Source organism: Myotis davidii, unplaced genomic scaffold (genome assembly GCF_000327345.1).
Source record: "Myotis davidii unplaced genomic scaffold, ASM32734v1 scaffold616, whole genome shotgun sequence".
Classification (NCBI taxonomy): Eukaryota; Metazoa; Chordata; class Mammalia; order Chiroptera; family Vespertilionidae; genus Myotis; species Myotis davidii.
Window position 1 is genome coordinate 3,375,507 of NW_006291965.1, and position 23,127 is coordinate 3,398,633.

At 42.2% G+C, this 23,127-nt stretch overlaps 1 protein-coding gene across 2 annotated transcripts in view; it reads right to left on the bottom strand.

The window, feature by feature from the left end:
- Positions 1–2,060: 2,060 nt before the first annotated feature.
- PGM5 (phosphoglucomutase 5) overlaps positions 2,061–23,127 on the bottom strand; it is a 154,467-nt gene continuing 133,400 nt past the window's right edge. For both annotated transcript variants that reach the window (XM_015565020.1, XM_015565021.1), the window contains one exon: positions 2,061–3,566. In XM_015565020.1, coding sequence (XP_015420506.1) covers positions 3,477–3,566 — 90 coding nt within the window. In that variant the 3' untranslated portion in view covers positions 2,061–3,476. The remainder of the gene's footprint in view (positions 3,567–23,127) is intronic.

A 23,127-nucleotide genomic window follows, 5' to 3' on the forward strand; every position in this document is an offset into this window, starting at 1 on the left:
TGGGACTGGTCATTAGTCTGAAGTTCCCTGTGCAGAAAGCCTTCCCGCCATGTCCAAGCCCTTCGACCTACAGTGTCATGCAACACTATTTGTCCCGTGAATACTGTGGGTGGAGACTGCGCTTCGGATCAGTGAGATTAGATAAATGATCTCATTTTAGTAATGGCTACCTACCTATTTTCAAAGTCAACTAATAAACTCAAGAATCACGGAGGGGGCAAAACACCTTTTTGTTCTCAAGGACAGAGTGACACCGGGCAGGCTGTTTAGCATCTTTGGTCCCTTTCCACTAAACACCTACCTGGCATGTGCACACACATTTCCAAGCCCCTGCCAGCCTGGTTGGGAACCACATGTTGCAATATTGTATATACTGTTATATAGCATTGCTGTCACTGCTCTGGAGTGCATGGTGTCGTGAGTGCACCCTCAATATTAGCTGATTACAAGAGTGGCCCTTGCATTTTCCAGACTCTATGTCTTTTCTATGACTGTCTCCTGTGGTCCCCACAAACTTCTTGGATTTCTCCAGTCATTTTCTCTAGAGAAAAACTGAGGGCTGGAGCTCCGTCTTCAAGAGCCTAATGCACATTATGTGCAGAGGAGTGACCTCTTTTCTCCCACTCTTTGAGGATAAGGCAAGATGACATGGATGCTCAGCAATAGAAGCTTGGGTTTCAGGTAAAGCAGATACAGTACCTTGGCAATGTGATGGCAGCAGGTTCCAGAGAGAGGCTGCATCCTAGAGCCACTGCAGGACCTTCCCTTTGCACCCTCGCTGAGAAGCTCTGTAAACACAGGTGGCTGTGCAGCTGCTGCTTGCCATCACTGGGCCCAAGCACTGCTCTACCTGATACTTATAACACTGTGTCTGCTTCAACCCCACTCATCTAAGCCACCCTCACTGCACCCAAAGCAAGCCTGCTCTCCAGCCCTCCACCTCTCAACCCCTAGACTTTGTTCTTGCTATGGTTACCCCTGGTGAAATTATGTAAATGGTTACAAGTCTCAGGAAACTCCACTCTTTGGGAAACCCCTCAAGTGCCAAGTCCTTCTCTCTCTATGAATTTCCACAGCACGCTGCCTGTGCCTCTACCGTAACATTTCTGTCTATCTGATTCTTTGTCATAGCCTCCTGTTTCCAACTCACAAACTCATAGGAGCAGGAATAACATTTTATACATCTTGCTGCACCAAAACCAGGACTCTGCATAGAGTTGTTCAATAATTGTTTGTTAGATGAATGAATATATAGTTGGGCTGCTGGACACACATGACTCTGTAGAAAAATAAAGAAGTAGAATTTTAAAATGAGGATTAATTTGCATTTGAACATGGAAAGTTAGAGATGATTAAAAGTAGCAACTTGAGGCCGAAACCGGTTTGGCTCAGTGGATAGAGCGTCGGCCTGCGGACTGAAGGGTCCCGGGTTCGATTCCGGTCAAGGGCATGTACCTGGGTTGCGGGCACATCCCCACTGGGGGATGTGCAGGAGGCAGCTGATCGATGTTTCTCTCTCATCGATGTTTCTGACTCTCTCTCTCTCTCCCTTCCTCTCTATAAAAAATTAATAAAATATATTTTAAATAAAAAAAAAGTAGCAACTTGAGGAAAAATAAATATTTTCTTACCGGCAGGCAAGCCTAAGAATGTACTAATTGTGTTGACCAACACGGAGCTGAGTAGTGAATAAATGGCCATCATGGACCATCACTTTAAAAACAATGAGAACCAAAGCTATAAGGCAAATTGTATTGTTGCTGGATTTCATAACTAGTTCTTTAGACTCTTAGCCCAAAGCCACCCTCTTATTATTTTGAAGTGAAGATACTTACAATAAAAGATCAAATGCCATTTCAGTTTCTGCTCACTCCCAGAGACAGTTTTGAGCAATTCATCTGTCTTTTCTGTTCCATTTATTTAATAAATTCCTAAAGTCATGATAATGAAAACCAGCCCTTGCTAGTGTTCTGAAAGGCAGACTTATCAGAATAGTGACGACTATTGGGGTTTCTCAAATGGAAAAACAAACAAATAAGCAAAACTCCACAATCTTTGCATAAGGTTGAAATAGAAATTCCTTTTTTTATTGGAAACTAAATGTCCTAGTAAGTTTCTGACAGGCATAGATAGAAAATAGAAACAAAAACCTTAGTGGGAAGGCTTCCCTGCTTTCACTAATCCTAACTACAGCAATAACAAACGGCTTAACAGTCAAAGCACATCACGTCATCAGTCCAAATGACACGTAAGTGAGAGTGCCGTTCCCAAGGAAGCAAAACATATGCAAACAGGTCCCGTGCGCCAAGTGTCCTGGCTGAGTCAGAGGGAGGCTGCTGAGGCTGCGGTACCCTTTTTCTGGGCACAGCCAGCCAGCTGTGACCCTGTGCTCTCCAGCAGGGGTCCCTGCTCTGACCTGCATCTCATCAGGCCCATAACTGTACCACCACACCAATAAGGTATGCTTCCAGCATCCACTTCATTTCCTACTTTCACAGCATTTCACTGTCTCCTTTTACAGTCATTATAAGTAAGAGCTGAACTGTGTCCAAACAAGTGCATCAAAATGGGCCCTTATTGGGAGATAAAATAGCGAAGAAAACGTCAGAGATCACAGACGTGGTGATATTTTGTCTTCCCAGGAGGAATGAATATAAACCCAAGTATCACCCTCAGTGATGTGATCAAGGCAGGGCCTGAAAATTTTAAACACGCATTTGTGGAGTCCTGCCAAAAAATGATTTCCCACCTACATAATGAATGGCTGAATTTGAAGAAATGCAGCCAGCTCAATAGTTAAAATAATATCTATAAAATAAGAGAGAACACCCTTTGATATGTTTTGTTGATGGTGTGCCATTGTGATGTGTAGAAAGCTTTAGAAGATGTGAGAGAAGGTGGCACGGGGACTTTGGAGATGGAAGGTGGGAAAGTGGGTTATCAAGTGGTTGGTGGGATAAGGTGAACTATTGGGAGGTCTACAAATTCCCTAATGGAAAAGCTGGCCTTGGATGAAAAGCTAACTCCTCCTCCATGCTGAGGAGGGTCTTCTTAGGTCTGCCCAAGGGTCCCTGTGGCTTGGGGTCTGCTCAATTCTGGCATTGGACTCTCCTCCATTACATTTCAGAACCTTTTCTCACCTGGCACCACTGATGCCCAGATTTCATGATGAACAGTTTCCTAGCCCACTTACTCTTTCTCAAAAGGGGAGGTTCCTTTGTGTGATAACATATCAAGGAAAATGATAGTGCAGCTTTAACAGATAATTAAAGACCCCACTGCATTGGGAGGAACTGACCAAAACCCAAACAAAACAGATTTTTTTATTTTCCCACCCCCAACCCCCACCAGCAAATGATCTTTTGTACGGTTTTTTCCAAAGTCATAAGAGGCACAAACAGGTAGCAAGAAGGCGTGGGTGACGTGTCTCCCGCAGACCGCTCTCCTTTGGGCCTGGTGAGTCATGGTTTCTTCCTTCAGGTTATGACAGTGGGACCCCTCCGGCCGGTTCTCTCGTGAATCTGGGATATTTTCAGTGCGATGGCTATCAGAGGGCTCAGCACTGCCTGGAAAAGGAGGAAGACAGTCTTTGAACAACTCAGGTCAGTCACAGGAGAGCTGCTGTGATGGATTTTGATTTCAAACATCTAAGTGTGATTCTAATTAACAACTTACTGGCAGCGCCATCATGGGTAGGACACCTGTTCTCTGGGCCTTAGTTTCCTCTTTCAGGCAAGGAGGTTGGATTGGGCAGAGGAGGAGGGGGAGAAGATTATCTCCAAAGTCTCATCCAACTCTCAGAAACACTGACCTAAGATAGGAAACTGCAAAACCCAACCTCCAGAGCACTGGAGCATTTCATGAACAGAGCTTTGTGACACAGGGAACTCCAAAAACATCTGTCTTCCTCTGCTATCCTCCCTTCCCCACATGTGTGCCTCTCCCCCCCCCAACCCCCCCCGCCACACACACACATGAGCTGGAGGAAAAACAACCGTTGTCCATCCTAAGACCATGGGTCTGAAGAACCTACTATCTTAAAATGTCAAAGAAGATAGGCAAATCCACTGGCTAGAGCTGCAGAAAGAACTGCTCATTTCTCTCATGAAATAACACAGTGGTCCCTGAGGCTCCTCAGAGTCCCCTAGAAGGAGGTAGGGTGGTTTAGAGGCCTAAGAAATAGATTCTAGGAATAACAAAGATATGTTGAAGAATAAGAATCATTTCTTGCCCATTAACTGCTTATCATTTCATAGGAATAAGGTATTGTTTTCCAAAGTGTGGAGCATGTATCATGCTGATTCATGCATGATTTTAGTTGGTACAGGAGACTATTGTAGGTGGTACATAGACATGGTGTGACTTAAAAAACAATGATAAAGTCACTCTATTCTCCATTCTTCTTCAATTCTCCTAATTTCATCAAGGAGAAACTTTGCTGGCAATTCTTAACGCTTTACCAAAACAGAACATATCTCAGGCAAAGATAACCTAGGTAGGAGGTGATACGCTGTATGTTTTTATTGAATTCCCTTTTAAGGTGCCATTTAATTTATCAAGGGATAATGTGTTTTTCCTTGTAGAGCACTGATACAATTTTCTGTGGTAAATAGATCTAAGTGAAAACAAAGTGAGTCCATTTAAAGACAAATCCTAAGTAGAGATACTGATATAACAGAAGCTTGGGAAATGCTGGAATAAAGGAAGAAAAAAAAGATACCGTAATGAGGAAAATAAAACCTGTAATTTTGGAGCGTGGTGGGGGAGTTTTCTCACTTGCAACCCTCACCTATACCTAACAAATACAGGGATGTAGGGAATGCATACATTCTCATCAGACAAGAGCACCGGCAAATGCCCAGGGTACAATTAGCACAGTGTGTCCCGAGTGGTGTGTAGACACAGACCACCCTGAATGATAACTGAGCAAACCTTGTTTGGAGGGACCTAAACTGCCAGAGTAAAGGTGAAGGATTTGGATTTAATTCTTTAGGCAATGGAAGATGAAGGAGTTCTCTGAGCTCTCTAACTTGCTCACTAATTTCTGCATTCAGCAGAAAAGTTATGAGCCTACCAGGAGTCAGTTAATGCCTATTGTGCTTGTTATTTAGACTATGCAATTATTAAATTATATGTAAACCAGTTAAATGTAAATATAAATAAGAAGAGGTTTTTTTTTCTAAATAAGTTAAGTTGAATATTTTGGAAAAAATTAGGTAATGGGCATTAGCTAATCCTATCAAATTAGATACTATAATATATTTGGGAGAAATAAAAAAATATACAAACTATTCTTTCCTCATATAACTTTGCAAGTAAGTTCCCACTGACTATAAAGAAATTAAAGGTGGTTTGGCTGGTGTGGCTCAGTGGTTGAGCACTAACCTATGAACCAGGAGGTCATGGTTCAATTCCCAGTCAGGGCACATGCCATGGTTGTAGGCTCAATCCCCAGGGTGGGGCATGCAGGAGGCAGCCAATCAATGACCCGCTCTCATCATTGTTGTTTCTATCTCTCTCTCCCTCCTTTTCTCTCTGAAAATCAATAATTTTTTTAAAAAGAAATTAAAGGTGAGCATTACAGATAATGAATTATGAATGAAAATCTTTTAAAAAAATAACCACAACCAAACAGTATGCTCATGTTCAAAGATAAGGTCTTGGACCAAAATTAAAAGACTGACAAATGAGTATTCATTTAATAATTTGTGCTAAAAATATAACTCTTTCTGGATTAGTGAACCAAGTACTTGCCCCTTGTCCTAATCATGTCAGAGGAGAAGGCTTAATGGTTATTATGCAAACCAAAGAGAAGGAAGCACGTTTTGAAAACTTTATATGAGGAAGATCTTGAGCACAGGAACTCACACCCTGAGCAAAGAGCCCCAGGCGAACCTGGCACAGAAGCTGTGGAGCCATATGCCCTCAGGGGACCGTGAGGGTTTGGGAAGAAGGACATCAGAGATATGCACCATGGACTGAACACCACGGAGCCATTTTCCAGGAACCCAGAGAGTCTCTAGATGTTTGTATGCCCCTGAGGAGTTATGGGAGGGGTCCCTAAAAATGCCTAAGATTGAATTGTTGCCAGCATTGTGAAATGGGAGCTGCAAATCATAATTAATTTAAAGATCATAAAGTGAGGTATTTTTTTTCTTGCCTGAGTGTGTAAATACAGGGTTGAACAAATGTTGGTTTATAGTTTCATTGTGACATTCTTTTGAGTTAATAAAGCTATTGTAATAATTATAACTTGCATGTCTTTTTCCTTATAAACAACCATGAGTCTACTTTTCCCATCCATATACACATGTATACATAGAATAAATGGGCACACCATAAGAGCAGGAACTTTGTCTAATTTAGGGCTTAGAAAGTGCCCACTCCTTAGAAGGTATTCAATAAATATTGGTGGAATAAACTGATGCTGTATCAGTCTGATGAATGGAAAATGATGAAGCAGATTAATTCTTCCATGGCCATTTATGAAGGGCACCCTGGGTGAATTAAAGGGTCAGAGTAGTGGATCTTTACTGTTATGTTTTTCTTTAGAAATCACAGCTTTGATCATGTGAATCCTAGATACTTCTTTCATATCATCAACCATGTATTATGGAAAAGAGAGAAGGGAAGTTAATTTCTCTGAGGCATTAGAAAGGCTCTCAGAATGGGGAGTGAGAAGAGGAGTTAAAAATGAGAAGCCTGTCCAGCTGGCATGACTCAGTGGTTGAGCTCGATCTATGAACCAGGAGGTCACGGTTCGATTCCTGGTCAGGGCACATTCCCCCATTGTGGGCTCGATCCCCAGTATGCAAGAGGCAGCTGATGAATGATTCTCTCTCATCATTGATGTTTCTATCTCTCCCTTCCTCTGAAATCAATAAAAATATATTTAAAAACAAAAGAGAGAGAGAGAAGCCTGTGGATGTGAAGTCTCTCCGGTTTAACGGAAAGCACAGAGCTTGAGCAGCAGAGAGGAACAGGGAATGGTCTTGTTTGATTCCTTCTAGTCACAGACGAGGAAACTCAGTCTAGAGAGGAGACAAGAATGGCCCAGGGTCACCTGTGTTCAGTGGCTAAGCTGGGATAAGAACACAGTGATGCCTCCTATGCTGTTCTTCCATTACACAGTTCTGATTCTGAGACCCATGAGTGATAGAAAAATGGCGAATAAATGAGCCTAAGGAGAGGGGAAGGAGAAATGGTAGTCTCATCATCCCATTGTGCCAAACAAGCCTAGAGCAGAGGACAGGCCTGACAAGCCATCCACTGACCAAGAACAGGTGCACGGTGGGAACAAGAGCATTCCCAGCTACGTGAATACTTTGGAAGTTCCAAGATGATTCTTTGTGAATAAAGGAAGTCAACTGGTAGGGACTTCAATTAGGAATAGAGTATCTTTTTTCTAATTCCAGTACTTCTTAGAGTGCCTGACATAGCTTTTCTACACTCAAATTGTAGGGACCACTGAGTGCTCATCCTGCAACAAACCAAGTTGGCAATATGTCCATTCAACAGTCCTCATGGCTCCAAGGTTGGGTGAATTTTGCTGTTGTCGCCGTGTTTATTAACTGCCAGGCTAAAGAGGGAATTGGGGCCTGTACTTCAATTTTTGATACTTTAACATGAATTTTTTGCACTGATTTTTATTTTTTAAAATACTGTATTAAAATATTTATCTTGATTACCAAATTTTGGCACCCCTTAAATTTTATGTCCTGCTCACCTTACCCTAATCCTGGCCCTGTATTAGGTTTTACCCTCCTTATACCCCCTGGAAAGACAAAGGTTTCTCATTTCACTTCCTTTCCCATCTTATCTCTTGCTTCATGTGGTTGTTGTTTTAATCCATGATCATGTAAACTGGAGCCACAATAACAAACCCCTAACAAACTGAACTCCTTACCCTGACCAGCAATAGACAGGAGAGGTGTAAATGACCCGAATGTCATAAGACTCGAAGTAAATAGTTAACTGGTTTTTTTGGAGAAAAACAGAATCCTAACCAGAGATACAATCACTTATTAAGTAAGATTTGTCAGACTTTGTGGTGCGAGCCTGCATTGGGAGTGTGCACTGGGAGGGTCAGGAAAGTGTCCTGTGGGAAGGGGGAGGTGGGGATGACAGTACTTATCCTAGCTCGTGATTTCGGGCAGGTACTACAATCCAGAGAATGCAGATCATTCAACACCAGAAAACACTGAAATTCTGACGTCCATAAAATCAGTATTTATAGCAAACACCATTTTCTCCTGATCCTTAGGGCAACTTGCAGCAACACTCCCACTATGGTTAAAGCTGAACTGTCTTTCTTTCATGATTTCATTGAAATGTTCATTTTTAATCTATGTGTTGTTCACTTAAGTTAAGGCAATGGTTCTCATACTTGAGCGTGCATTGGAACCATCTCAGAGATCTAATAAAATGCAGAGAGCTGGCCCCCTCCCCTCAAGCCCCTGATTCAGGAAATCTGGGGTGGAGCCCAAGAATGCATTTCTAACAGGTTCCAGGTGGTGCGGGTGCTGCTGGTCCAAGGACCACACTTCCAGACCACTGCTCTAAGGTTACCCACTACTGTGCCTGTGAAATTCTTTGCTCTAGATAAATACTAGGTTGCCTTGTTTCTATCACATGACTTCACTCTAAGGCCATAGCTGATTGGACCAGGAGTGGGTCCCTCACCTACAGGCACCGAATCCATAGTTGATCAGTGACTGAGACATAGCCTAGGGCAAAACCTGAGCCAGCTGACCAGATTTTGCCTTAAACTGATAATAAACGCCCCAGGCAGATGGTGAGGATAATACGTAGAAGTGAAGGCAACCAGAGACCTGTATTCTTCCCTGGACATAGGCACCCTTTCCAGGCCCTGGGTGCTGTCATGGGTAATCTGGAAAGAGGTGGGGGCCCCAAATGGCCACTACTGAGCTTCTTGCCAAGTCAGACAGGAGAGGCTGAGTTAGAAATAGTTTGATCCATACAATACAGAAATGTGACATTCTTGCCTCCCAGGAATTGTGGAGCAATTCAGACCTGTTATGATTATAAATTAAAGATCATCCCCTGCCTTTGTTTCTAAAGTATCTCAGTATCAGAGAAGGTTTCTGATTACACTGCCCTTCAAAACCCAAATACTCTATAATGTAACAGGAGAGCCAAGTACAAGTACGAGGGTCTGTAACCTCAGGCTACCTTCTAATAGGCCGGTAAGTGGGGGTGGAATATCCTCAGCTTCTCTCAGCAAGCCAGGAGGCCTGGCAAGGACTGGCATCTTCCTGGAGGAAGGGGTGCCCTTGTCTTCTCACAAAGAGGCCATCCTCCATCCTCTCTTTCCTGAGTATTCCCACTGAAAGCACCTTTCCTAATTTGCACAAAGGTGCTGTATAGGCTAGATGCTGCCCTGTTTACTGTAGTCCAGATTTTAGGTAACAAAAATGACTAGCTACTTTACATGCACTTGGAAAGCATATAGAAGCAAAATTATTATTGAAATTCAAATAAAATCCAACACATCTTTCTAATGTAAATTAAGTGAGAATGCTAAGCACTGCAAACATTTTATTCTTTATTACAATACATACAACCATGATCTTAATTTTAACCTCCTTTTCATGTAATACACCTACCTATCTATTTTGGTCCAAAATAGACCTACAATTAACCAAAATACAGAATATGAAAAGCTAGTATAGACAAATCTGTATTCTGAGCTTAACACTGAGGGAGCCCATGTATCTTGTCAATATCAGAAAAAATAAAAAACTGCTCCACAAAAGCTCTCTTGTGAGGGGAAAAGATATTCCAAGAAAAGTGCAGATGAAATGTTACCCCAGAAAGTTCAATCAAAGCCCAAACTAAATGAGCGTTTGGGAATACAGTGACCAGCCTAAGGGAAACCACACTGGCTGGGCAGGGTTGCCCCTGCTCCACCACCCTCCCCACTTTTGCAATTGATTTGGATTTTAGGAGGTGAAAGGTAGCACTTGGGTTGCAAATCCAAAATAAAATGGAAGAGGCATGAAGTCAATTTTCCTCTTTATTCAATTTGGCTCCACACTGGGAAATAAGGAAGTACTGTGTGGGGATGGGGAAGGGGAGAGAGCAAGAGTGTGGCCATGTCTGCAGGTACAACCGAAGACAATGGGCAGAATCTCTGTGCCCTTTCATTGCCCTTTGAGCAAACACAAACCGACCTGCCGAGTTTACAGCTTAAACTTCATAAAACTGCTCTCCGATCACTCTTACCTCCCGTCTGCCACCAAAAACATGTGAAAGGACTGGAAATGGCTAATTGGTTCAGTTAATCACAATTTCTGCCTGCCCTCCTCAAATGTCCCTATGCCAGTCTCATGTTTCTCTCATTCGGGGACATCCACAACAGACATCAAATTTCCTTCATGTGGGCACCTAGAGTTGCCCATCCCTGCCACTTACAAAACTGTTAGCAAAAATGTAACTGCAAGGTTGAAAGCAGAGGTTACGGAAACAAAAGGACCACTGTCTCTCCCGTTCTTGTTACTCAAAGAATTCTCCTTGTAACCGCCTGCCTCCTCATTCTCCTCTGTTCCCAAACCTCATCTGAAGCCAAAAGCTGGGTTAGCAGTCCTCATATCATTTTTTAAAAACGGGTTCCTACATCTGGAACAATAATGTGATTCAGCTTGGTTTTCTGAGTCAGAAAGCCATGTCCTTAGAGATGAATGAAAACCATCAACAATGATTGGTCAGCGGGCTGCTACCTGAGGATGAAGTAAGGGACCAGGCAGGAAAGGTGTGTCCCTGACAAGCTCCCAAAGTGATTCCAATGCACATCCTGGTCTGGAAACCACTCTTACAAGGTGTTGTTTACATACTCTAGAGCGGGCAGTGTGTGATAGTGGTTACCAGCAGGATCCTGAAGCCCCACTTGTGTAATTCACCAAAAGCTGCCATTCTTAGCACCCTTCCTGGATAGGACAATGCTGCAGGGCAGAAAGAGCTCAGGTTCATTTTCCCTGAGCTCCAACTGTCTTCCTATTCATGTTACTATTGGTCATTGATATTCTTCAAACAATGTTTTTATATTTCTTTCACATTTTTCTTTTCAGAGGGAGGGTTAGTTTGAATCACGTAGTCCACCATTCCTAGAAGCTAGAAGTCCTTCAGACAGGGTTCAGTTTTTCTTTTTGGTAATAATTTTGCTGTCAATGCCTAAAAATCAAACTTCATATGAAAATTCAGGAAATCTGGCAACTCCAAGCTCATATATTATTAATAGGGCAATAACTGGAGAGGGCTGAGTATCACCTGAGTTCCCATTTAACTAGCACCAGTCAAGGATTTGCTGCCTGTTTAGGTGAGCATCTGAATTGGCTAGCACTGAACTGGCAACAATGTAATAGAAACAGTGAAAAGATCTCAATATTAGTGAGTATACATTTTTCCAGATAGTTCTAGCACATTCCTTTTCTCTTGTTCTGAAACAGAGATTATCACTATGAGGAGACTCAAGACTGTGAAGCAGTGAAGGGGTTCAGATCCTATTTCCTGAGATTCAAATTCTCAGCATGGACTGAGCTGACCATGACTAAGACACAAACTATAATCCACGAACTGTCTCCTCTCAACCCAGCCCTCCCAGGGGCACACTGGAGCCTGGCAAAGCAGCTGTGCAAACAAAGGAAAACAAGGAGCAGGGTTGCTAAAACCCCAACCCATTTGGCAGGGAGAACTCCTGGCTGAGTAAAGGCCCGAGAGGATGAGCTCTTTTCCTCTCCCACCTTGAAGAAGTGCCAAGGCCTAGCAGGGCTCCTTAGTGGCCAGATGGTGGAAGCCCATCCCAGGGTGCTAATGCTGCTCCTCCCGGGAAAAGGTTAACAGTCTCTCTGCACTTCCCACAACTGCCACTACAGCCCACTTGATGCAACTGGTTATAGGCAGCATTGGGGCATTCTCCAGATCCTAGAGGGTGCAGCCCTCTTAGACAGGACTAGCCCTTTGGAAGGGATTTGAGGACATGCATGGGGTTAGGAAGTCTAAAAGACAGACCATGCTTCCTACAACTCTGGAATTATGGTACTCAAAATTGCATTTGAGAACAGTCTTAGTAGATGCGTTGGGCATGTCAGGCTGAAATGGACGCCCTTTCATAGGTGGGTGCGCATCCCCATATTTTTGATAGCACAAGTAAAACCCCTGGTTAAGACTATGGGCTCTGGTCTCGGCCCAAATACCAGCTATACTTAGAAGTAGTAGGTTATTTCAATTCTCAAGGCCAAAGTTTCCTCATTTATAAAACATGGATGGATGAGCATCTATCACATTAGATAGTGATAAGAATTAAATATATAACACATATAAAAATGCATAGCATTCTGCCTAGCCCATCGACAGGCAGGCACATGATACATGCTACTGAATGTTGCTGTTTTTGTTATGATTATGATTATGATTATGATTATGATTATGATTATTATTGAAGCAGGAAGCCTAGCTTGCTAGAATAGTAGGTGGAAGTGAGTGAACCAGCATTCTAGCCCCAACAGAATGACCTTTGGTAGGTAGACAACAACCATTTCAGCTTTGCCTTCCTTGCCCATAAAATGAAGTTCACACTATCTTTTCTTTTCTTTCTTTCTTTTTTTTTACTGAATAGTTTACCTTTAAGCAGAAATGTAAAATTAAATATTCAGAAAGCGTCTTTGAAGCTTGTATAGAAGCTTTTGATAGACTTCCTCTTGCTGCTCTTTTAAACCAACACTTTCTTTGTGTTCGTGGTGGACTTTCAGCAGAAGTACATACACTAGATGATATTGGAGGATTAGGTAAATTCAAAGAGACACCTGCATCTGGACCAGTCTGTGATTTGTTATGGTCCAATCCTTACAAAGAGATGCTCCAAATGAATGGGTTTCTGATCTAGAAGTTGCATCCCAGCATCCCACTGCCTTGTTCTCCTGTGAGCACATAGCCTTGGTTTGCTGCTTTCTTCATTTTGCAAAGAGGGGAACAGAGAGCATAGGAACTTGTTTACTACAGATCCATTCAGTGATACATGATTTTTGGATTGAAATACATAGTGATCTGCTGGGCAGGATGGCTCCCCAGATTCTTTGCCTGTAGGAGTCGAAGAATGAATCAACGGAGGAAGATGGTATAGCAAAGGTGGAGATTTATTGAAGAACAAGGACAGACTCCCACGTGGGGAAGAGGAAAGAATTTCACAGCACAGACTCACACATGGGGAGGGGGAAAGAGCCACACTATCTTTTCTGATGGAAGTTCAAGTAAAAAAAAAAAATAAGACTATCAAAAGTATTTTTTTTCTTTGAATGAAAGAAGCCCAAAGCCACTCCAATCAGAAATAAGATCTCTCTGTGTCAGTGAGATACTCAGCCTCAGAAAAGCCAGCCTTCCTTTTGCAGGACCAATCTATGTAGCCGGAGGGAATATGATCAGATTGCAGTTGGACAAGATAATGCTGAAAACACAAGGAATAGACATCATTGCACTTGGGACACATTCCTTATGGCTAGTTAGGACAGCCACACTGAGCAGCATTAGCAGAAGTAAAGTGGAAAGAAAACTTCTGCTATGAAGGCTGCCTGGGTCATACAGCAGAGACAGTACAGCAGGAGAATCATTAACACCAGGCACAAAGGAGATAGAAATGAGCCCTCTACTCAAAGAGAGATTCTTCCCTGCAATATAAAAACTAACCGTGGAATTTATGGACAGTTAATATATATCTTATGAGTGCAGTGACTGGGAGTTTCTTCCACTTTTGACAAATGAACATGTTCTTCTGTGGACTTTGCCTTTAAGGTACAACTGCCATATAACCCTTAAGTATTTTAAGTATATTATTAACCTTTTTGCCTAGTAATTGAAGTAGTGTTAAACTGTTTACCCACAATTTTAGTGAGGCTTCCTATCTTGGTAAAATCAAATTCAGGTTTAACAAAGCGGCAGCAGAGAAGGTAGCTGTTACACTCATCTCCTCCCAGGACCAAGTTGGAATTATAACTAAAATATAGAGCAATCAACCTGAATAACCAACTGAAGGCAAGCTGAAGAGAAGTCTTATAACCAAGGATTTACAGAGGAAGCCACATCAAGACTGGTAGGAAGGGTGGAAGACACAGATAATATAATTCCTTTCAATATACCTATACTGTAGTTAACAGAATTAAAACAAATATTCCAAAAATGTATATGGAACCACAAAGACCCCAAATAGCCACAGCAATCTTGAGAAAGAAGAACAAAGTTGGATTCACTATACTTGATATCAAACTATACAACAAGGCCATAGTAGTAATCAAAACAGCATGGTACAAATGGGAGTATATCAAACTAAAATACTTTTGCACAGTGAAAGAAATGATCAACAAAATGAAAAAACAACTCACTGAACGGGAGAACATACTTGCCAATGATATATCTGATAAGGTGTTAAATATTCAAAATTTGTAAAGAACTTATAAAATGCAACACCTAAAAACCAGCAATCCAATTAAAAAATGTGTACAATGTTGGATAGGATGTGGAGTAAAGAGAGCCCTCATGCACTATTGGTGGGAATGCAGACTGGTGCAGCCACTATGGAGTTACCTCAAAAAATTAAAAGTGAAACTGCCTTATGACCCAGTGATGCCACTTCTGGGAATATAGCCCAAAAAACCCAAAACACTGATTCAATAGAACATATACACCCCTATGTTCATTGCAGCATTATAGCCAAAATTTGGAAGCAGCCCAAGTGCCCATCAGTAGATAAGTGGATAAAACAGCAGTGGTATATTTACATAATGAAATAATACTTGGGGATTATGATACTAAGTGAAATAAATCAGTCAGAGAAAGACAAATACCATATGAGTTCACTTATATGTGAAATCTAATGAACAAAATAAACTAACAAACAAAATAGAAACAGACTCATAGATGCTGAGAACAGAGTGTAGCTGTCAGAGGGGAGGGAGCTTGGGGGCTTGGTGGAAAAAGTGAAGGAATTAAGCAAGAAAAACCTCATAGACATAGACATCAGTATTATCAGAGGGGAAGTGGGGTTGGGGGAGACAGAAGAGGGTAAAGGGGGGATAAATGGTGATAGAAGGAGACTTGACTTTGGGTGGTGAACACACAATATACAGATGATCCTATATAATAAAAGAGTAATATGCAAATTGACCCTAACAGCAGAATGACTGGGAATGATTGGTCACTATGACACACACTGACCACCAGGGGGCAGACGTTCAATGCAGGAGCTGCTCCCTGGTTCAGTGTGCTCCCACAAGGGAAGCCTGCTCAGCCTCAAGCCAGGCTGATGGCTGCCAGCACAGTGGTGGTGGTGGGAGCCTCTCCCGCCTCCTCAGCAGCACTAAGGATGTCCGACTGCAGCTTAGGCCTGCTCCCCGCTGGCAAGTGGACATACCCCAAGGGCTCCTGGGCTGCCAGAGGATGTCTGACTCCCCGAACCTCTGGGGAGCGGGCGTAAGCCAGTAGGTGGACATTCCCCGAGGGGTCCCAGACTGTGAGAGGGCACAGGCCGGGCTGAAGGACCCGCCCCCCAAGTGCACAAATTTTTGTGCATCAGGCCTCTAGTGTGTTATAAAATTGCACACCTGAAACCTATATAATTTTATTAACAAATGTCATCCCAATAAATTCAATTTTAAAATAGAACTTTACTTTATCCCTGGGTTATTTTGAATCTCTCAGCTTGATTAGTATAATTGTGAGAAGAAAACAGTCTAACACTACAGAGTTGATACTGAGGTAGGGTTTCTATGGAGATGCAAAGTGAATCTGATTTTCTGCTTCCCTTTGTATTCATTGTTCTGACAAGCAGAAAGCAGGTATTCAAAGGTCTTGAGACATTTTTTCTGGGTTATCTTCTGCACTTTCTATAATTTTCCAGAAGGGGAGAATCGCAGAGGCCAGTCACTCCTAAAAATGCTCTGTAGCAGTTTGGCATTAGAAGGATTTAAATGGCTCTTGGGAGGTTCAGGTGGGGCACAGGGGGGAGTCAGTCCTGCTAAGCAGAGGTAGAAATAATGATCCAAAGGCTATCATAGCAGGAACTCTCACACTTGAATGTGCACAAAGATCACCTGGAGATCTTGTTTAAATGTAGGATCTGATTCAGCAGGTTTGGGGTGGGGATCGAGATTCTGCATTTCTAAAGAGCATCCAGGTGATGTGGCCATTGCGTCTAAGGATGAACCTACAATGGCAGATGAGAAGTTCTAACACAGACCATATGGCTAGTGTCATGGTTAAATTGTGTCCCCACCCTGCAAATTCCTATGTTGAAGTTCTAACCTCCAGTACCTCAGAATGTGACCTTGGGAGATAGTCTTTACTGAGGCAACCAAGTTAAAATAAGATCATTAGGGTGAACCCTAATTCAATACGAAGAAAAAAAAATTGAACCAGGCACACATAGAGGGAAGATGATGTAAAGAGATAGGTAGAAGACAGCTATCTATAAACCAAGAAGAGAGGCCTGGAACAGATCATTCCTTCACCTCCCTTACAAGAAATCCACCTGCCAACACCTTGATCTTGGACTTTCAGCCTCCAGAAACTGTGAGACAATGAATTTCTCTTTGCACCACCCAGTCTGTGACAGTTAGTTACATAAGCCCTGGCAAACTAATACAGATAGCAAACTTAAAGTATTTACTATCTGGCCCTTTACATAAAGAAGCTTGCTAATACCTACTCCATGGGACTACTTTTTTGCATTTAACACTTTGAAGTCAGCATGCACATGCCTCAAAAGCAGCAACAGAGACTCCAGGTATCTTCAGTAAGCCTACCTTTTGTCTCACAGCCACTTTAGTCTTTAAATCCTTTCTGGAAAATTAGCTGGAAACAACCAACCTTCAATTGCACATTACCTTCAATAAAATAAAATTAATGAACAACTCCATCTCAGTCCCTCTTGCTTCAAGCTAGGAGGAAAGAAAACTTGCCCCACAAGCTCCATTGATGTAAGGATTCTAAAGATGGGAAGAGTAAGAAAGAGAGGAGAATGGAGAGACAGAGACTCTTGACTTTATTTTTGAACCTTTTAATACAGTGTGGTATATATAAGACACCGTGTCATAGGCCCTGGCACCCTTTTTAAGAGTAACATCACAGCTGCCAGTTCTGTTGGGACATCTCCCATAGATCCAGTTGGCTCTAGGAGCATTTAATGGGCGAAGATATGACAATGCAGGTTAATGCCATTATAAAAAAATTGCTAATTATCTGAGACTCTTTGATCTCCTGTGACCAGAAAACTAATCTATATTGTTATTAGCAATGTGCTATGAGCACATCAGCATTCTGCTACAAGCACTTTTTATGTGCCAGGCACTGTCCAAAACACTTTCAATGAACTATCTCATTTATCATCACAACAATCCTATGAAATACAAAGTATTTGTACTCCCATTTGACTGAGAAAGCACTGAAGCTTACAGAAATTAAGTTGCACAAGGTTATAGAGTTGAAAAACGGTAGAACTGAGGCTCAACACCAAAGATATATGAGTCTAAAGCCCAACCTTTGAACAGTGGACCATTTAGTCTCAATGGTATATGACAAAACAAAATTTTGGTGCCAAATAATTTTATCCACCTGAAAAAGTGACCATGGTTTTGTCTTTGTCGTTTTGTATTAAGCATGTCTTTTATTATGATGAGCTGACACTTAGGGACCTTCCAAGGCTAGCTAATTTCTGGGAGCACATCTTTTATATGCAGAGGGACCAAGGCAAACACCAAACACCCCCTTTATTGAGCTCTCACTCTCAGGCCACTGTCCACCAGCTCTCATCACCCCAGGGCCAAATACCAGACAACAAAGGCTGGTCCCTATGTCCCAGAGCCTGCTGAAATTATTCAAACTAGCCAGTCGCTTCTTATCCTGCCTCGCCCTTTCTTCCCAAGGGAACCACATTTCCCCCCACTTCTGCGTCATAAGGGATCCTGGGCCTTCCCTCTGTGGCCCTGCAGGGTATGGTGTGGCCTGTCCCCTCCTCTTGGGAACAATGAGTAACACGCTCTTTTCAATGGCAATTGTCTCCTAATTGGTTGGCCTCACTATACTTGAACACTAATAAAACCTACATTCTAAAACCCTATCATAACCTTATTTACTTCCCAGTCCCCAATCATTAAGTTTGGAAGACAGAGGATACAACCTACCAAGCAATGCCTCACATGATGATTTGTACCAACAAAAAATGCTCAAAGGAAACAAAAAGCCCTCATAAAACAAGAATTTCATAAACTTTTATTGCTTTCCCTCCTGCCCTAAGGTATTCTGGTATGGAGATGATGCTGTTCTGGAGTTTATCACACCTCCCAGGTTTCCTGGGAGGCAAAAACTAAGGATGGGGAACTTCCTCACCTGCATCTTAAGTAGGGTTTCTCATTCCAGAATTAGAGTGTCAAAATTAAAATCAGCCTAGAGCTGGATAACTCAGTTGGTTAGATCATCATCCCAATACACCAAGGTTGGCGGTTCAATTCCAGGTCAGGGCACATACAAGAATCAAGCAATAAATGCATAAATAAGTGGAACAACGAAAATTGATGTCTCTCTCTCAAAAAAAAAAAACCACAAAAAACCAAAAAAAAAAAATCAGCCAAGAGCAGCAGACAGTGGAGCTAAAACAGCCACATCCTCCCCTCAACTGCCTGGATCCTGTCTTCCTCAGGAAAAAACAGCGAGGCCATGGTAGGGCGCCCAGGCCCTTCCTTCTCTTGTGTTACTTGACTGCATGGCATAGTCCCAAGCCTTTTTCTGAAGATCACAGGCCATCTCCAGATTCACCATCAGTATTCATTCACCAACATACACCATAACTTATGAGCAAAGCAAATGATTTACTACCCGCCAAAGAAGGGCACTGCTTCTAAGAAACATAACTCTCCACCAACTCACGAACTGGTGTACCTTTGTGCTGGAAGGCACGGAAACTTGGTTGTATTGTGCACCTGTGTTGGAACAAAGAGGATGCTGGGAAAGCCAGATTATGCTGGCCACAGCCTGTCAAACCCATTCATCTGGCGAGAGAAGTTATGGCCCATGACCCTCTGTATTTGTGTGATGAAGGCAAATTCATTCATGCTCCCTTTTCAGGCTGAGTAAACAAGATCCAGCAAGACTCTGATTTGTGGACTTAAACAGTGTGAGGTTAACCAGTAGCTAGTAGCATGTGCTTTGGACACAGCAAAGCAGAGGCACCAAAATGAATACCATTATAACGGGGGGCGGGGGGGAGGATGACATTTTGTAAAATTTCCTTACATTTATTTTTAAAGCTAGTGTTGTTTTTATTTTGAATACAGGTGGGGAAGTGGGGAGGGGAAATATAATTTTTTCAGAGCTTCAGGTCTCTAAACCTTAATCCACAATTGAGCCAGAGCCAGGATCAAGGCACAATGTTTAGCTCTTCTGCCTCCTAAGGCCACTAGGCTCTTGGGAGAAATTGGCACAGCCAAGACAGTCTTTGAAGATTTGGCATAAAGGTCTGTTTTGTGCATACTTCCAAAAATAGGCATCTATGATGGGACTGACATGAGTAGTTTAAAGTCACTGTCATCAAGGCACACGCTTTCCCACAAGTCCTAGAATGTCCCTACCCTGAACCAGCACACACTCAGTACCCTGAAGAGAGTTCAGACCCAGCACGGGTCAAAGTCCCACTGTCTTCCACACCCACAGCAGCCCTGGACTGGGAGAGTCATCAGCCTGTGAAACACCTGCCACATTCCCAGCCCAAGGGAGTGTTGCTCTCAGTCCCAGGGAAAGCATCATCCACAGTAACACAGCCTGATCCACATTTCAATATTGAAGGGAGGGAAAGAAGGACTGTTTACCATTTTGATTTTCCAGGGGGTAGTATACCTAAATGAGTAGAAACAGAAAACCTATACATCTTTGCTTCTTTCTCAACTGTAATTCAGCTCCAAGCTGTACTAAATTCCTTTCTATGCCACTAGAGGGAAATCTAACCCACCTGACCACAACTTGTTTCTTTTTTAAAAAAAGGCCGATGTTATCTTGCTCAGTTCCTTTCCACCCTTGCCCATATTTAAAAATCATCTAAACCTATGTGTCTAGAAAACCAGCCACCTCAATTGGGCAGGCATCCTCACAGTTGAAATTGTTCTAATAGTCAATCTGAGTCCCTTACTGTTCAGCTTGAGTTTATTTACTGAAATTACATATTCATTAGTTGTGGAGAACAACTGGTCATCTTTCTTGGCCTCATATTTGTTTTTACATTCCTGAAGACCTTAGGCAACGCCTCTCTTACATGCAAAATGAGCCAGCTATGAACCTGACCATAGCATTTACATCTCAACTCTTTAAACATTTATTTCTTTTCTAAACTCTCTCTATATTACTCCATCCTCCATGATATTTCCAAATTACAGCAACACAGATCAAACTCTGAGAAGTAAAATAAAATGATGTATTTCCTCATGATTGTCCTTGCATATCTGGTTATTAATACATTCCTATGCAGGTTTTTTAAAATAACAACATAATGTTTTTGTTATATATTTATCTAGTATGTTTCCAAAACCATGTATATATGTGTATGTATATATACACACATATACATATATACATACATACATACTTTTTCATATTGTCATGAAAATTGAATGTCTAAGTGAAAGTCTATTTATATGTCACTTCTGAATTCCACTGTGTTTCCAACTCTTCTATATCACACATATTATTTCAATTTCTAATTTTATTCTCATAGTCACTTTAGATGTCCCATTAGTTATAAAATATAACCAATATGTATTTAGAACATTATTTTAATCATTTTAAAAGCATATTCATTGATAATTCAAATTAAGGGAGAGAAAACTGGTTGTTTTCAAAACACATTTACCCACACTTATTAAGTGTGGTATAATAAAAAATACATTTGATCTTTGTCTCTAGTTCCTGGCACAGAGCTCCCAAAATCCTTTAAATTTCCCGAGGGATAGGAATGCCTTTTGTTATTCATAATAAGATCCTTTCAACCATACCTAAGCTTATGCTCGTGAGGTAACTCTTTGTGGACCCCTACATTTGATAGCTATAATCAGAGGAACCAACCAGGAATAAGGGGAGAAGGGCTGGCAGTAGAGTTCATTCACCAATGGTCAATGAATTAATTAATCATTCCTACATAATTAAACCTCTGCTGGGACAGTGGTGGGCCAGGAGAGGGCATGGAAGCTGTAAACACCCTTGCTCCACGCATTCCTTCCATTAGGCTGTTCCTGGGTTGTACCCTTAATAATAAACCACTAGTCATAAGCAAAGAGCTCTCCTGGGTTCTGTGAGTTGTTCTAGCAAATTAACAAGCCTACAACATTGGCTGGAGTGAAGAGGGAAAGGGAATGAGAGGTGGGAGATGAAGTCGGAGGTAGATCCAGTGAGCATTTGGGGCCATGGTAAGGGTTTAGGCCAGGGGTGGGCAAACTTTTTGACTTGAGGGCCACAATGGGTTCTTAAACTGGACCAGAGGGCCGGAACAAAAGCATGGATGGAGTGTTTGTGTGAACTAATATAAATTCAAAGTAAACATCATTACATAAAAGGGTACGGTCTTTTATTTCAATAGTTGTATTCATTTCAAACGGGCCGGATCCGGCCCGCGGGCCGTAGTTTGCCCACGGCTGGTTTAGGCTCTTTTCTGAGTGAGATGAAGAGCCCTGGATGATGTGAGCTGAGTAATGAGGTGATCTAACATGTCTTAAAAACATCACTCTGGTTGCTGTTCTGAGACTAGGTGTGGATAGGGAGTGGACAAGAGTGGAAGGAAGGAAACCAGTGAAGAGACCAGTGCAATAATGAAAAGGAGAAAAAAGAGGCTTGGCCCTGCATAGAAATGAAGAAATGATGAAGGTGGTGAGAGGAGGTCAGACCTGGTTGCGTTTTTAAGGTCATGTTGGTAGGATCTGCTGTTGAATATGGGGCATGAGAGAAAGAATATTATTCCATGGATGAATTCTAGGTGTTTGGCCAAACCTACTAACAGGATGGAGCCATCAATTACTGAAATGAAGAACTTAAAGAAGCACGGGGAAGAGGGAAGGGTGAGGATCCTGGGAGACCGACAGGAGTTCAGTTTTGCATACGTCAAGTTAAAGATGCCCAGAAGACATTCAAGTGGAGTCCAATGGACAAGTGGAGATGTGAGTCTAGAGCAGTGGCTCTCAACCTTGGCTGCACATTAGAAGCTCCTGGGAATATTGTTAAAATCCTGATTTCTGGGCCCCATCCTCCGGAAATTCTGTTTCTTTGTTATGGGGTGGAGCCACAACATTAGTAACAAAGAAACAGAATTTCCGGAGGATGAGGCCCAGAAATCAGGATTTTAACAAGATTCCCAGGTGATGCTAATGTGCAGCCAAGGTTGAGAACCACTGGTCTAGAGGCCAGCAGCTCATGCATGGAAGGGCATTAAAAACAGGTGTTGCCCTTTTTATGATTTTAAAGAAGTTAAGGTCCTGCTATTAGGGTTTCACAGTTCGTATAACTATCCGCTATACGAAGTGTGACTCTTAGACCAGCAACACAATCTCACCGGAGCACTTGTGAGAAATGCAGACTCTCCGACCTTCCTCAGACTTGAAGTTTTAAGGAAGACTCAAAGTTTAGAGGCACTTCTCTAATTTGAATCACCTGGGAAGTGCTTTAAAAATACAGGCTCTACCATGGAACAATAAAGTACAATGCCTGGGAGTGGGGCCCAGGCCTGTGTGTTTTTACTAGCCACCCAAGTCGTTCTGGTGTACAATCTGGGTTAGAACCACAGATCTAATTCTTCACTCCTGCATGTTCCCTCTGTGCTACAAGGCTTATGTTAGTAGTGCTTCTGGAAACCCCTCTCTAAAGACACGTGCAGATCTACGATAGCACAAAGGCATGTAACTAGAGCAGGGGTGGGCAAACTTTTTTTTTTTTATTTTGTTAAATTTTATTTTTTATTACAAAGGGTATTACATATGTGTCCATTTTTTCCCCCCGCCCTAGACAGTCCCCTAGCCTCCCCTATTCCCCAGTGTCTTATGTCCATTGGTTATGCTTATATGCATGCATACAAGTCCTTTGGTTGATCTCTTA